We start from the raw sequence: 17,393 nt of genomic DNA, 5'->3' as shown, positions 1-17,393 counted from the left end.
CGTAGGTGGGGCCTGTCACACGGTGGGAGAGTTTTACATTATGTGTCGCCGGCCACACCCTCTGTTAGTTGTGGCCGCTTTTGCGAACTCCACTGCAGTTTTTCCGGTATCCGGGGGACAGAGATTACTCACCAGTTTAGAGATAAAGAGCCACACGGCGCTAAGAGTGCTTGAACTTCACCCAACACTTTGGAGGCTTCAGGCTTCGAAACTACAAGCGAACATTAACCATAGCCTTAAAACGTTACGACCTATGAACTTACATTATAAGCAAAGATAGGAGTGCGTAAACCACCACGGAGGGGCCTCTGTCCGCAGCAGTATAGTGTATGAAATCCTGTGAAGAAAGCTGAACCAAGAGACCGGACGAAATAACCTAGCAACACGCAGTCATAATGCACCGCCACCTTCTACTATCAAGAATGGACGTCATGGACATGCAGCATTATACCCACGCTTCTAAAACCTGAAAAGAAACTATCTTTCTGTGAATTACTGTTTGTTCGGTTCTTCTTCGCCTCTTGTCTACTCATTTTTACTCTCTTACTACGTCTAAGCGCCTTGGCATTGCTTTACTTTAAAATCTTGATACAAATATGTAAAATTTCCTGAAAATAATTTTAGTCAGTGCTGATATACACTTTAATCTAACAGTAAGTTTTAGTGATAGCATTTCTTAAGAATCATCAACTGCGGCTACTTTACACAGCCTGCGCTACTTTACACCCTTCCCACTAAGTTCTACAAGTGGTCGGTCTTGGAAGTGCTGAGTAAAGTGACTACTGGGGTAAGACATAGCGAACTTTGTGGGTAGGAAAATCATGATTGTGTTGTTTGTACTACATCCTGCTGGATGATAAATGCTGTTAACTAAACTGCAGTACCTTTATGACGTGTTTTACGTTGTAGTTATTATCCTTGTTTTTATGAAATGTACTTCAATAAGCTCTCAGGAGATGGGAACTTCTTTCTGTGGAAGCATGTTACTAACAAGCAGAAAACTACAAAAGGTTTACTACTCACGCTTCATTGGGACAATATTACTCAAGCTATATACGCCATCTGAAGGAGATTAATGGGTTGGTATCTGGTTCCTGGTTCACGCCAGATGAAAACCCGGCGAGAATCACTGTTCAGACTATACCTGGACTCGTCCGTGAACATAGCCTGGGACCACTTTTCCGATGACCATGTACTGTACTCTTAACACCAGACTTTACGGGCTCTTCTGTGACCAGGAGTAAGTGTAATGCACCTTGAAGGTCTCCGGACGAATAAACCATATGTTCAGTCGTCTGTAGACTGTGTGTCTGGAGACAACTGTTGCAGTGGCTGCGGTAAGGTCCCGAGCAAGGCTACCTTCAGTACTCGGTGGCCATCTGCGGGTACTGATGGTGAGATATCGGTCTTCTTGTGGTGTTGTACTCTGTGGGCGTCCCGTACTGTAGCGCCTGGACATGTTTCCTGTCTGCTGCAAACATTGTCATAATCTTGAGATCACACTTTGTGGCACACGGAGGGCCCGTGCTACGACCTGCTGTCTCGTGTTCTACCCCTCATAACGTCATCAATATGGGTTCTTTGAGCCATTTTCAATACACAAACGTCTGCACACTTACTGACTGCACCGTACCCTGACATGCACCAACCCACCTCAGCGTATGTGGACTGCTGCCAGCGCTACCGTGCGACGACCGCAGGTCCAATGCACAACATGGTCATACCCTGAGTTGATTTATGCGCGCAACCCGCCCACCAGAGCGTTGTTTCACCATGTATCAGCAGCATTATCCTTAATTAATGAGTATGAGTGTACATTTCGGCCGTAGGCCATTATCACGTGTCACAAATATAATGACCTTAGGCCGAAATCTAGGTTGGGGAACTGATGTACAGTCAAATGGAGGTTATATCTTTCAAAAAGTTTTAGCTGACTGTCACTCCACACCAAAGCAAAATCATTACACATTCTGTTACATGCAAACATAAGCAGAAAAGAAGAAAATCTGAAACTGTGTTGTAAAAATAGACAAAATGATACCTATTCATGAGAGACAAATTCGTAAAGATGACAGGTGATACAACATACACATTCTTATGACATCATGTAGAAGATTTCTCCGAAATCAATTATCAGCACGTTGTGGATCTACATGGTGAATTTAGGGTACTACGAAGAGGGTTTCTGAAGTTTGAAGAACACCTGCAATCACTTACGTCAATATTCAATCTTTATTGAGGGGAAGTTAGCGTTAGTGGCGCCTCACGCTGCTGTAGAAGATCTATAACAGTGAAAAGTGAGGAAGTGATGCACTAAGCACAGCAGGAACACGGTTCTCAGTTTACTTCATAAAAACTTAAAACTGCAGTCACTCGGTGTATTCCATTTATTCTTGTAATACCTTCGGAGAAGCCCACAAAGCTTTAAAAAGTGTCACACCACTTCAGATTTCTGGCTTCTTTCCTTTCCTCTTTGTACGGGGTAGCTTTACAAGCAAAGTTTTTTGTTCATGCCATGGCATAAACATGATTTTCATTCATCCTAAGGTTGTTATTGACCTTCAGAACCTTGATGGCATACGAAAACTCTTTCTTATCAGTTATTTACGTAATCAAACTTAGTAAAATCACTAAAACACAAAAATTTCTGTAAAGTACACTACTGGCCGTTGAAATTGCTACACCAAGAAGAAATGCAGATGATAAACGGGTATTCATTGGACAAATATATTATACTAGAACTGACATGTGATTACATTTTCACGCAATTTGGGTTCATAGATCCTGAGAAATCAGTACCCACAATAACCACCTCTGGCCGTAATAACGGCCTTAATAAGACTGGGCATTGCGTCAAACAGAGCTTGGATGACGTGTGCTGGTACATCTGCCAATGCAGCTTCAACAACACACCACAGTTCATCAAGAGTAGTGACTGGCGTATTGTAACGAGCCAGTTGCTCGGCCACCATAGACCAGACGTTTTCAATTGGTGAGAGATCTGGAGAATGTGCTGGCCAGGTCAGCAGTCGAACATTTTCTGTATCCAGAAAGGCCCGTACATGAACTGCAGCATGAGATCGTGCATTATCCTGCTGAAATGTAGGGTTTCGCAGGGATCGAATGAAGGGTAGAACCACGGGTCGTAACACATCTGAAATTTAACATCCACTGTTCAAGGTGCCGTGAATGCGAACAAGAGGTGGCTGAGACGTGTAACCAATGGCACACCATACCATCACGCCGGGTGATACGCCAGTATGGTGATGACGAATACACACTTCCGATGTGCGTTCACCGCGATGTCGCCAACACGGATGCGATCATCATGATGCTGTAAACAGAACCTGGATGCATCCGAAAAAATGACGTTTTGCCATTCGTGCACCCAGGTTCGTCGTTGAGTACACCATCGCAGGCGCTCCTGTCTGTGATGCAGCGCCAAGGGTAACCACAGCCATGGTCCCCGAGCTGATAGTCCATGCTGCTGCAAACGTCGTCAAACTGTCCGTGCAGATGGTCTTGCAAACGTCCCCATTCGTTGACCCATGGACTGAGACGTGGCTGCACGATGCGTTAGAGCCATGCGGATAAGAAGCCTGTCATCTAGACTGCTAGTTATTGGAGGCCGTTGGGATCCAGCACGTCGTTCCGTATTACCCTCCTGAACCCCCCGATTCCATATTGTGCTAACAGTCATTGGATCTCGACCAACGCGAGCAGCAATGTCGCGATACGATACACCGCAATCGCGTTAGGCTACAATCCGACCTTTATCAATGTCGGAAACGTGGTGGTACGCATTCTCGTCCTTCCACGAGGCATCACAACAACGTTTCACCAGGCAACGCCGGTCGACTGCTGTTTGTGTATGAGAAGTCGATTGGAAAGTTTCCTCATGTCAGCACGTTGTAGGTGTCGCCACCGGCGCCAACCTTGTGAGAATGCTCTGAAAAGCTAATCATTTGGATATCACAGCATCTTCTTCCTGTCGGTTAAATTTCACGTCTGTAGCACGTCATCGTCGTGGTGTAGCAATTTTAGTGGCGGTTGGTGGTATGCGTAACTTTTCGAGACTAGTATGTTTACGCTGACAAATTTGTGTAAACAGCCCGTAGTTTGCTGCACGCCTGATGCGTTCTGTGTCGCCGTGTTGCAGAGCTGCCCGCGGGCAGCACCATCTCGCACGTGGACGTGGTGGGCTCCGGGCTGGGCGTGCTGGAGGCGGACGCGCTGGGCGGCGCCCGCGTCGAGTCGCTGCGCCTCATGAGCAACAGCCTGCTCGCCGTCTCGCCGAGGGCCTTCTCGTCAGTATCCAGCATGCCTCTTCTGCACAGTAGCCTGCTCGCCTTACACGGGGTGATTTTGCTAAACGGGGGCGAACTGCAGGAAAAGAACCGTGACAGCATCAGGAACAAGAAATGTCATGTGCACATGTGGCCTGATATGCTAGGGAGGTGCAAGGCTTAGAAGGTAGCAATAAGTCATCTTTGACAGTTAGTACAGTATCACCAACAGGCATGTGCACAACCACTATACACAAAGGCAGACGACTGTATGCAACACCCTCCATCACTATCACTTACAAATTGTGCAGGTCTTATCACGAGGGACGTTCCGAAATTTCGTCACTTTGTTTCACGCAGGAACTTTAATGCCAAAAACAATACATCATCATGGACTATATATCTTCAAATATTTCGCGACATAGTATGCTACCGATATTGAGTCATTTGCTGTAGAGACTGAACCACTCTGGTAAAACTTAGTGCCCTATGATGCAAGAAACTGTCACACAGCTTGCTCCATTACAGCATTGGTTTGGAAGTGATAGCCCAAGAGTCCTGTTTTCAGTGCAGGGATCAGATGAAAGTCAGACGGGGCAAGATCGAGACTGTGGGATGGGATGAGCCTTGCTGTGTGTGGGTTGGCATTGCCCTCCAAGACCAAAACAAGACCGTTGGTCTCTTTCGTCGAATGGTGGACATAAGTTATATGAGGGTGTCACAGGAGTGGGACGCATTGGTGGTTTCTAGCTGGGGGAAATCAATGAGAATCACACCTTTCGCATCCCAGAACACTGTGGCCATAATAATTCCAGCGGAGATGGCACTTTGAATTTTTTGTTCCTCTCTGGTGAATTGGGAACCTTAGAAGTCGTTGATTAGATTCTGCGGTAAAGTGGTACACCGGTGTCTCATTAGCTGTGATGACTCTGAATAGGAACTCATTTCCCTGCCGCTCATGCAGCATTAAGTAATCGAGGCTCATTCCCATTATTGTGCTCTTTCGATCTGGGTTGCTGTTTCTCGGGACCCATCTTGCAGACTCTTTTCGATAACTCAGCACATTATGGAGCATATGATACGCACCGTGGACGCCACCTCAGACACCTTTATCCACCTGTCCACCTGTCCTATAGTCTAGCAATATTGTTTTTATTGATGGATTCGACCTTCACACTCCACACTCTGCCATCTGTCTCTGAACGTGCAGCACCAACGACCAACCATCTAATCACCTTAACCATACACAATCTGTGGCCTTTCATGGATGATAGACAGTCCGACGTGCCCATTCATACCGAATAACTGCATTCATTCCCATTGGCAACCACGTTCTCAGCACATGTCAGTGTACTCGAATAGGCTATGCGGCACCACTGTGCTGCTACTTTCTCTTCTTCGGCGAATGCTTCATTCCTCCTCCGCTGACGCCCCTTCCCTCGTTAAGCCAGCAGCGTCTTTGGACTTATCTGGAGTTTGTTTGTGTCACCTGCTATACCATCTTTTTTTCCAAAAACAATGATGAAACACTTTCGGTACTTTCCTGGTACCTACAGACATGCCTCCGCGGCGATGTTTTTGTCACCGGTTCGTCGCACGGGCCACCATGTTGCTGGGAGTCCTGTCATCCATTCAATTAACATGTGAGGCTACCTTTAGCAGTGTGGGTATCGTCAACCCTTTAACACTCATCTGTGGGCTATGGAGAATACCGGTGATAAGCGGCCAGTGAAACACCAGCACTAGTTCCGATTCAGTGTATGGGTTGGTGAGGATTGTTGACAAACGCCTTGTGGGACCAGTCATCCTTCCACAATGCCACACAGCTGAGGCATGTCTGCAGCCCCTGCTTGTAACCCTGTCTCCGCTGTAGGAAGGTGGTATGAAGGGTAGTGTGGCTGTTACATGATGGTACTACAGCTCACTGCCCTCTTGAGTGGAGAATTAAAACATAAGCACAGACAGATTGTTCCCAACTGCCTGGTGTTTTATTATGTTTACTTTTAATAAGTGAAACATACACCGTCAAATATCTTTTGAATCCGTCTTCAAATTTGTGTCCTCCCTAGGAGCACTTTTTCATATGCTCATATGGCCGTTTTTGCTCTTTATCCTCTCTGGGATTGTTTCCTGCAGTGGCCTCCATTTAGCAAAATCAACCTTCATGTGGACCCTTATATCTAAACATGGTTTATCACAAGAAATTCTCTTCCTTAAGTTGTGCTCTGCTGCGTTGATAAAATAAATTTTTATGTACAGGATGTCCCATTTCTCTTCACCAAATCACATTTTTAGCAGACGATAAATAAAAAATGTATCAAGCAAACGCTGTTCAGCTACCTGGGGGCATTAACCAGCATAATGGTTTTCCTTGTACCTTAGTTCGTTTTGAGGACATGAAGAGTTGGGAGATTTTTTCTGAACAGAATTCTATACTGCTATTTTTAATTCAGTAATCCACTTCTATACTCAAAACCTATTGGGAAACTTACGACTGTGTACTAATCCCGTATACATGTCGACATTACAAACGCAGCACAAAACTTATTCTCACATGTGGTAACATACAAGCACACACCTTGGGTAACGTAATTCGTCCGGTTGCTGAAGTTGGCAGTAAAAAAATGTGCACACAGTGAAAATACTTTACCCATCTACAGTTAAAGGATTATGTGAGTGAGAATTAAGAGGAAGAATTTGTGGGAGGAAAGGTGTTACATGTCCTGCCATTTACGTTACCACTTACGAAATGCGAGAAAATAAATTTATTGTCATGTGTCCCAAACGAGACATTAACTTTCAATTGACGCTGACGTTCCACCTATACCAACTATCGTGGACTTTTACTGAACTAATAATACACGACCTTTAGATTAACCAATCCTTTTCTTGAGAAAGATCTGTAAAAACAACAACGGAGAAGAAGTTCTGGATGGCGAGGGTTTTCTGCTCGGCCCACGAACACAACTGTACACGATTCTGGCAACCATTCTTGGTATAATTGTACAGGATAAGGCGGGAATCGGTGACAGAATGCGATGTACACTGGCTGTAGGAATGCCTCCCTCCACGTAAAGCTGTGGTGTGCTCACGTGTTCATTGCAACAGAAACGAGAATAGCAACTTCAGCGGCTTCACCCGCGCAAGTTTTGCGACGATTACGTTGGCCTCATTTGAAACTTTTCGCCCACTGAAGAATCCTTTGGGAATGTAGCTTCTTGTCAAGATATCGCTCTCTGTAATGTTTCTATATCTGAGTGGCGGTACACCTACCCTCGAACATAATAAAAGAAAACTAATCGTAATACAGTTATTAATCAAAACTACTTAGAGCGCTCAAAACATCGTTCCAAAATACTGCAGTACTGTACCATATGTCCCCTGCTATAATGCATGAATGTCTAAAGGAACAGGCACTGCAGCGATTACAGCCGTTACTAAATACATCAAATGAATTCTCAATCGCACATATGGACAACTGTCAGCTGTAGAATGGAATGTCGACAGTGAAAAATTTGTAACGTCCGTCAAGTATCTGGGTGTTACTATTCGAAACGATCTCAAATGGAATGGATTACACAAGTAACGGGTAAGGCGAACTCTAGATTGCGGTTTATTGGTGGAACCCTGAAGCTCTGAGCACTATGGCTCTGAGCACTATGGGACTTAACTGCTGAGGTCATCAGTCCCCTAGAACTTAGAACTACTTAAACCTAACCAACCTAAGGACATCACACACATCCATGCCCGAGGCAGGATTCGAACCTGCGACCGTAGCGGTCGCGGGGTTCCAGACTGTAGCGCCTAGAACCGCTCGGCCACACCGGCCGGCGAACCCTGGAGCGATGCAGTCCTTCAACAAAGGAAATAGCTTACAATACGTTAGCTTGTCCAGTCTTGGAGTATTGTTCGTCTGTATGGGACCCTTACCACTTGGGTCTGATTCAAGAGATTGAGTAGGTCCAAAGAAGAGCGGCAAGATTCGTGGCTGGTTCATTTAGCCATCGCGAGAGCGTTACAAATCTCATAGAAAGTTTGAAGTGGGACACACTTGCAGATAGACGGCGCGCTAAACAGAAGGGGCTGCTCACTGAATTCCGGAATCCGATCTTCACCGAGGATGTAGAGCATATATTATTATCACCAACTTTCAAATCGCGCAATGATCACCATTCAAAGATAAGGGAAATAAAAGCTCTTACTGAGACAGTCGTTTTCCCTCGCGCGATCCGCGAGTGGAACAGAGGGGGGGAAATATGATTTTGGCGTGAATTTTGCCCTCCGCCACACACCGCTTGGTGGCTAGCGGAGTATATATGTAGAAACAACATCCCTGGAATACACGACATTCCTTCAGAACTGTTGAGGTCCTAGTGAGAAACTAGCTTTTAAAAAATACCAACTGGTTGTGCAGGATTTATGAGACTGGAGAAATGCCACTAAAATTTGTTTGACTAAGTAATCCCGATTTTAACGAAGGCAGCTTCTGGTAAGTGTTAATATTGTTGAACCATCAGTTTAATAGTGCGTACTTGCTAAATACTGAGTTCAAAATGGTTCAAATGGCTCTGAGCACTATGGGACTGCTAAATACTAACATAATTATTCACAGATGACTAGAAAAACTGGTAAAATCAGACCTAGCGCAAGACCAGTTGGGGTCATGAAGAAATGTATTAACAAGGAATGCAATATTGACTCTGCAATTAATCATAAGACAGAATGAAGAAAGGCAAAACTATGTTTATAGTTTTAGTAGATATAGAAACAGCTTTCGACAATCTTGACTGGAAGACATTCTTTCAAATTTTGAAGGTAGCAGGGAGCGTTATTTACAGCTTCTACAGACACCAGATTGCAGCTACAAGAGCAGACCCCGAACAAATCATCTTTCAAAAACACAAAGGTTTAACTGCTGCATATGAACAAGAGAATACGTCATCCAATACTTTAACCTTTCAAAATGAATAGAGACGGTTTTTATAGATGCAAAAGGAATTTTACGATAATGTATGGACGGAGAATCTACTACATCTCGCATCCATAAACCAAACTATCATGTATAATTAACTGTCAGTTTCCTTCCAAATAGGTACTGACTGTACAGTCAAAATGGTGGACAAATGTATGTTGAAGGAACCTGTATTGTCGTCATTACTGCCAAAAGTTTCAGTGTGTTAACCTTGTTTAGAACTGGCTTGCGGTAACAAAAGGTAAACATCAAATATCTAAATAATTTCAGCGATGCCAAATACAAACGCAGCGCAGATGGAACGAAAAGGAATTAATCCATACAAAGCTACCGTTATTTATTCCGCATAAAAGAGATCTCACAAATAGCTCACTTTTGCACTGGTTACTGAATAGTTTGTCAAGTACTGCGAAATACCAATGGACTGCAAACAAGTAATCATTAGATATACAGAATACTTCAAACATAACGCCAGTGGAATTTTGATGTTACAACTACCAATAATTGTAGGTACAGAACTAAAAAAAAAAAAAAAGTTTCAAATGGCTCTGAGCACTATGGGACTCAACTGCTATGGTCATCAGTCCCCTAGAACTTAGAACTATTTAAACCTAACTAATCTAAGGACATCACACACATCCATGCCCGAGGCAGGATTCGAACATGCGACCGTAGCAGTCGCGCGGTTCCGGACTGCGCGCCTAGAACCGCTAGACCACCGCGGCCGGCCACAGAACTAAACCATTAGAAGAAGTTTATACAGCGTATCCGTAACGTCGATTTATTGGTGCTTCTTTGGGTATTTGACAAGTGCCACACAAATAAAAACATATTCAAATCCTGCTAAACAGTTGCGTAATATGACAACTACCTGCTTCCTGAATAAGTAGACTATTTTACCTAAAGTATCCAGACACCTATTAGTGGAAATTAATATGACGTGTTTATAGCTTTCGGCTTTATGGTGGCATGAATGAGGTGTCTGAATATCTGTGGAAGAATGGAACACCATTGTTCTTCAAGAGCTAAAAGCAGAGAAGCTACAGTAGTGATTTTGGACACTGAGATCTGGAGCGAAATCAACATTCTGACACATCCAAAACGTGTTACGTAGCGTTCAGGTCGTGACATTAGAGAGGCCATTCCATTTGAGGAAATTTATTGTTTACGAAACATTGCCTGACAGAAGGTGCTTTATGACAGGGTGCGTTGTCGTGCTGATACAATGACCTTCTCTGAAATGTTCTCCACTGCACCGTACACCATGTTGTAAAATGTTTTGCTATTAAAACGTCAGTAATTTAATATGATTGTAGCACTGTACAATTAGGATAAAGCAAATAATACTAACAGGCTATCCTGATATCACTTGACAGAGGTCACTGTCGATGAAGACTCATGAAGTATTACCATTAAAAGTGATACTTTTCCGACAAAATAATGCAGTACTAGACAAATATTTACGCCTAAACGACTTGTAGCTAGCCTCAGTTTTGTTCTTGCCTGTGAGTGGTGAAACACATACGTACAGCAACACTTACGTAAAACAGGTACAAATATAGAATGACGATAATTTTTATGACTTTTTAGGGAGATATGTTATTTCCTTATTTCGCTTGAACTCCAATATATGAGTGCAGTTACGGCGAAACGTTTGTGTATAATTAAGAACATATTAATTAATGCGGATTATTGAAATTTATTGAGCAATCCGTACGTAAAATGATAATCAGAATGAATCTTGCGGTATCAAATGTTTGTGTAAAGACTATGACTATTGTTCATGAATTCAAGTCAGTCAAGTTCGGTTTTGTTCTAAAAAATTTCGGGAGGACTGCTGGATGTCATTAAGCGACTTAGACCGAATATTTGAATTTCACTTACGCAGCATTGACTGCCCAAGATCACTACGTCCCGTAGTGAGCAATATTGAAGCCGCCACTTATGATTTGGCCAAGTACCTGGTGTCCTCATTCAAACCCAAGGCAAGTGTCCACATCATATAAGAAACTCGTGTGACTGTATCAGTATACTCCAGTAACTGAAGCTGGAAAACAGCGATTTGTTGGTCGGTTTCGACGTAGTTTCGTTTTTCACAAATGTGCCTTTGGTGGACTCACTACATCTCATTGGCAAAAGGTTTGAGGTCGACATTACGCGCTGTTTGAGCATACTCTCTCACCGCCGTACTTTTAATTCAACAGGCAACAACGTGTTTTGTGATCAATCCGACGGTGTCGCCATGGGGAATTCTTTGTCTCCCCTGCTGGCTACCACTTTATAGAAGAATTTGAGAAGTGGGCACTCGGCTCAGCTATTTTAAAGCGAACATTACTTTGGCGGTACATTGATGACACTTCTATAATTGGGTCTTGTGGTCTCGGCAGTCTCCGACGGTTCCCTCAGCATCTGAATTCCATACATGAAAAAACAAAGTTTACTATGGAAGTGTAGGAAAAAGATTGCTTGCCGTTTTTATACGTCTTGGTGCATTGTAAGGGCGATGGCACAATTGGGCATTCAATGTTTCGAAAGGGCACTCATACTGACGTATTCTACTAGTTGCCGCCATCCTGCACTAACGATGAGCGTTCTATAGACGTTGATCCACCGAGCCCATACTATCTCAGATGCAGATAGCTAGCGAACGGCACTGGAACACCTGCAGACTGTGTTCTTGAACAACAGGTATTCCTCTCGTCAAGTACAGGCAGCGCTACAGACCTACAAAAGACAGAACAAGGAAGCGGATGAGACCTTCAAAAGAACTACTTGCCTACCATATATTGGAGGTGTTTCGCCTAAAATAGGCAGATTATTGAGAAGACATAAAGCTAATCTTCCGGCCTCCTTCGAAAGCATCAGAATTTTTGGGATGTTTTAAAGACGTCTTGTGCAAGGTAGGTGTTTTCAGGATTCCGTGTGGATGCGGCAAATCTTACGTAGGGAAAACGACGCGCACTGTGCCGAATCGCATTATAGAACTTGAGCGGTGTGCTTGTCTTCTCCAAGCAAATAAGTCCGCTGTCGCTGACCTCTGTATTTCCACTGGTCTTTCGAAGAAATGTAATGAAACAAAAACTGTGGCCCATACCTGAACTTTTAGAGCTGAAAAGTCAATGAATCAGTGTAAATACGACTGCATGAATCCGTTATGAATAGAGAAGCCGATTTCCAAATAAATTCTGCGTTGTCTTCAGCTTCGTGCTCTGCGCAATCGGCGTCGTCGTGCGATCTTACCGTGGGGAAACAACCGTTTCGAAACCGAAGAGGCAGCGTCTCACCGCAGGAGGCCCGCAGAACAGCGCTGAAGCAACGCATGCGCAGTGCGAACTGATCGCTCCACATAAATAGTGGGACAAACCTTTCGACTACGAGAATTTGCGTGTGAGTGCAGACTCGGATATATTTGCATTTATTACTAGAGTTGTGAAGTAACTGATTCAGCTTCAACATTCTTCACAGTAATTTGTCTTTACATAAACCCTGCTAAGTCATGTTTAGTTGCAGTGCAAACAGTCACTGATGTGCCGGAATAATAGTTGTCACCAGAGAAATGTAACAGCTTCCTTGCCTAAGACAATCGCAGGAACTATAGTACTGGTAGGTCAGATGTTCTGTGATCCACAGTAGGTTCCTAAGATGACGATGAGTTTTCTCGATGATGGAAAAATTAAAAAATATCTCTGAGATCTCCACTGCTTCTCTCGCGCGGCGTCTTAACGGTGAAAACTCTACTATTAAAATCTTATAAAATTCTTTAGCAGGGAAGTTGGAGGAAGGTGTACTGGGTCGATATTGGGACACTATTTTAAGCACGAAATGGACGACCGCATAGTGATGTATTTGACTAGCCTGTTGTCACTTTGTTAATATTTCACTACCAATTTTAGGGTGTGCTTTGTTCCTCAGAGCACATTATTTGAGCATAGTCAGTCAATTCGCCCTCTCAGTCACATAGGATCGATAACATTCACTTTTATAAGGACAATCCGCACTAGTGCTGAAATTCAGAGTCACTCCTCATTTCCCATTCAAAATAACGCATTTATCTATTTCGAACACCGTCGGTTAGTGCAGAGTAACATTGCGTTTTTAATGACAAAAAGTCCCTTCTCGTGCATTCAGTGATTTAGTGCCTGGTCGTGATAATTTTATGTCTTTTGTGTTGATATTCTACTGAATTTTCAGTCCTTCAGTCCCGCCTCTTGCGTCTTCTTTTTCTTCCGTCTTCCCTTCTTAGTTGATATTTCGAAACCAATTGTGCTCTCCTCTAAAATGTTCGTATTTTACTGCAGCAGTACGGCTGTCATATTTTCCAGGTACATCTTCGTTTCACCCACTTCTGCACGACATAACTGTTTCCAGTATCTCCTTACTGCAATACTTGCCCTAGTTACATCTTCCGTTGTTGTTGTTGTGGTCTTCAGTCCAGAGACTGGTTTGATGCAGCTCTCCATGCTACTCTATCCCGTGCAAGTTTCTTCATCTCCCAGTACCTACTGCAACCTCTACGTACTTCTGAATCTGCTTAGTGTATTCATCTCTTGGTCTCCTTCTACGATTTTTACCCTCCACGCTGCCCTCCAATACTAAATTGGTGATCCCTTGAAGCCTCAGAATATGTCCTACCAACCGAACCCTTCTAGTGAAGTTGTGCCATAAATTTCTATTCTCCCCAATTCTCTTCAATACCTCCTCATTAGTTATGTGATCTACCCATCCAATCTTTAGCATTATTCTGTGGCACCACATTTGGAAAGCTTCTATCCTCTTCTTGTCTAAACTATTTATCGTCCACGTATCATTTCCATACATGGCTACACTCAATACAAATGCTTTCAGAAACGACTTCATGACACTTAAATCTATGCTCGATGTTAACAAATTTCTCTTCTTCAGAAACGCTTTCCTTGCCATTGCCAGTCTACATTTTATATCCTCTCTACTTCGACCATCGTGAGTTATTTTGCTCCACAAGTAGCAAAACTCGTTTACTACTTTAAGCGTCTCATTTCTAAATCTAATTCCCGCAGCATTATCCGATTGAATTCGACTACATCCCATTATCTTCGTTTTGCTTTTGTTGATGTTCATCTTATATCCTCCTTTCAAGACACTTTCCATTCCTTTCAGCTGCTCTTCCAGGTCCTTTGCTGTCTCTGACAGAATTACAACGTCATCGGCGAACCTCAAAGTTTTTATTTCTTCTTCATGGATTTTAATTCCTACTCCGAATTTTTCTTTTCTTTCCTTTACTGCTTGCTCAATATCTTCCGTTAATTATTGCAAAAGAACTGCCTCTATTTCGCAAAATTATTACTTTTTCTTCTAACAAAATGACCAGTCTTCTCTGTATGCCTCTACACAGCCACAACCCAGCTTCAACTATTCGCACGTCAATACTGTGTTTACTAAATTGCGTTCTCCACTCATTACTGTCAAGGAAACAATTTATTTTCACTGAATCCAACTTATTTTTGCATTAATGCAACAAGTGTCATTCATCTGTCTTTATATTCCTACATCTCACATAAATTATGGGTCATTATTTGTCATTTCCAATCCGCACAGATTACATTGCTCCAATAGGACCTAAGCATTCACATGGAACATAGTAACATATTTACAGAATACATTCATTTCATTCAGTTTCATATTTAAAAAAATTAATGATTTCAAATTACATTAAGTCATCGCTGCATATATCGTCTGTTATTCGAAATACGCTTCGTTAGTTTTTGAGGAGAAAACCTCCATCATGCTTTTCTTCTGCGTTTAGCGTAATAAGGGGACGACACTCTGACAACATAAAACACCCTCATAGCGTAAGACCACCTTCTACGTGCTTCAGTGTTGGCACTACACATGACGGCTGATAACATTCTCAGGGTATTCGTCAAACCCATCGCCACAGGCTATAGTGTGATTCATCACACCAGATCACAAGTTTACAGTCAACTACTGTCCAGTGGCGTCGCCTGAGCCGGCCGCTTTGGCCGAGAGTTTCTAGGCGCTTCAGTCGGGAACCGCGCGACCGCTACATACGCAGGTTAGAATCCTGCCTCGTGCATGGATGTGTGTGATGTCCCTCGGTTAGTTAGGTTTAAGCAGTTCTCAGTCCAGGGGACTGATGACCTCAGAAGATAAGTCCCATAGTGCTCAGAGCCATTTGAACCATACTTCAGAGCGCCTGAAGCGCCGCCCCAGCACTAACCACAGAGCTGTGCGGCTGACCAGGAACTGCTGGACCGTTGTACCCCTCTATTTTTAACTCATTATGTTAGCTGAACTGCTGACGGCACTTTGGAAAGCAGGAGTGATTCCGTCCGCTGATTACGAGCGGTTTTGTTCAACAGGTCCCCGGAAATCTTGAAGGTCCCTATAAGTCCGTACACAAGGTTTGCCTAATGTTACTCACGTGACGTCCAATGATTAGACTACGTCAGAATTCACTCAGCTCTCCTGACTAACCAACTCTGCTTATACGGTTTCTAATACTTCTATATTTACAACACAATATATCTGTTGTTTCGCCTCCCGTGACATCAAGTGGTCAGTTTCGCATTGCATAGTCGTATCCGCATACGTTTGATGAGGTAGTTTATGTCTCTCAATAACCTGTTAGAGTGTTTGATAAGAAATGATAAATACAACGGCTACTAAGCGGTACATTAAACTAGCTTTTCTGTGAAATCGCATTACCCACCTATGATTAAGTAGATTTGTCGTGAAACACTTGAGTAGTGGTAGAGAGAATACAAAAGTATTGTAAGGAACTGATTTGAACAATGAGACTGATACGCAAATAAGGAATAAGTAAAAATGGTACGAAATAATTTCATTATGCCAAACACTTAAAAAACTTCCCTCAAATTTAAAATCAGACTGATAGAGAAGGAGGAGCCAAAAATTTTGGGAGACATATGGGGCACCAAAAAACATGGGGATATCTGGATACACAGAACACGACAGGAACTGTATAAAAATATTGAACCCATATCGAGTGAGATACGGAGGAGGAGGTTACAATTTGTAGGGCATATCACGAGGATGGACGAGGAGAGGTTGACTAAGAAGATACGGAATACAACATGTCATGCGGGAAACAACTAGGTGAAGAATGTCAGACATGACTGGAAGGCTGTAGGAATAAAATAAAGGAATCTGCAGACAGTAGTACAGGACAGGGAGAAGTGTAAAGGGTTGGTGGATGGTCACAGGTGACCGGACACCAAAATCAACGTCGTCTTAACAGAAGAAGAAAGAAACAGAAGAAGCGAGAGGATGAAGAGGTATTGGGAAAAAAGAATACGTGCAAAACAAGCCACACATCATCCTGAAGGGTTTTAACGAAGCAGAAGAAAAAGAAGAAGAAGAAGAAGACTGAATCTCAAACCGTCCCCTGGTAAATCTAAAACTCCTATCACTAAAGATGCAAGAACTTCATACCAAAACAAAAATTATTATTGTGACTGTCTGTTACCTTGCATTGAATAAGAAGATAATCAGAGCAGCTTCACTGATTCAAACAGGTGAACACTCTCTGTTGAAATTATGTAATTTTTTTATTGATTCCAGTCATGAGTTTCCCTCCATTAGAACGTATTCTAAATGGTTTTAAACTCTGGAGGAGTTACGTTTGGGGCCACATAACTGCAACAGAGACTGTGCACCCACTTGAATAATTTATTTATGGTTGCTGCATCTGCCTCAGTGGAATGCAATATGCTATACACAGTGCAAATAGGCTCTATAACACAAATACATGAGCGAAAATTTTTTTGCTAACTCTCAAGTGCTTCAAATGTTTTTAAAGTTAAATTTGATAATACGGTCTCTAAGTGAGTATTTACGTATATAAACAAATTAATTCATTTTACTAAGTTAATCTAATCACATAATGGCCATTAGACCTCCTCTTGCATCGGACGGGAGTTTCTATACACACAATACATTTTAAACCATTAAAAAATGATAAAACTGTTAATGTGTTTTATGGTAAGGAAATAAGGAAATGATAATAAAGGAATTAAAAATATTTTAAACAATATTTACATTTTTTGGCGACGTATGGAATAGTAGTATTGACTGAAAGTAATCGTAGTGGTACTACCGATGTTAAGATTACTCCT

At 42.7% G+C, this 17,393-nt stretch overlaps 1 protein-coding gene across 1 annotated transcript in view; it reads left to right on the top strand.

Moving 5' to 3' along the window:
• The window catches only part of LOC126234855 (chaoptin-like), a 158,180-nt gene that overhangs the window by 40,902 nt on the left and 99,885 nt on the right, over positions 1-17,393 (top strand). The window contains exon 2 of the mRNA XM_049943596.1: positions 4,160-4,307. Within this exon, the coding sequence (XP_049799553.1) occupies positions 4,160-4,307 (148 nt within the window). The remainder of the gene's footprint in view (positions 1-4,159; positions 4,308-17,393) is intronic.

The sequence above is a fragment of the Schistocerca nitens genome, chromosome 2 (genome assembly GCF_023898315.1).
Source record: "Schistocerca nitens isolate TAMUIC-IGC-003100 chromosome 2, iqSchNite1.1, whole genome shotgun sequence".
Classification (NCBI taxonomy): domain Eukaryota; kingdom Metazoa; phylum Arthropoda; class Insecta; order Orthoptera; family Acrididae; genus Schistocerca; species Schistocerca nitens.
The sequence above is the reverse complement of the archived record's forward strand: the minus strand, read 5'-3'. Positions and strand labels throughout refer to the sequence as shown.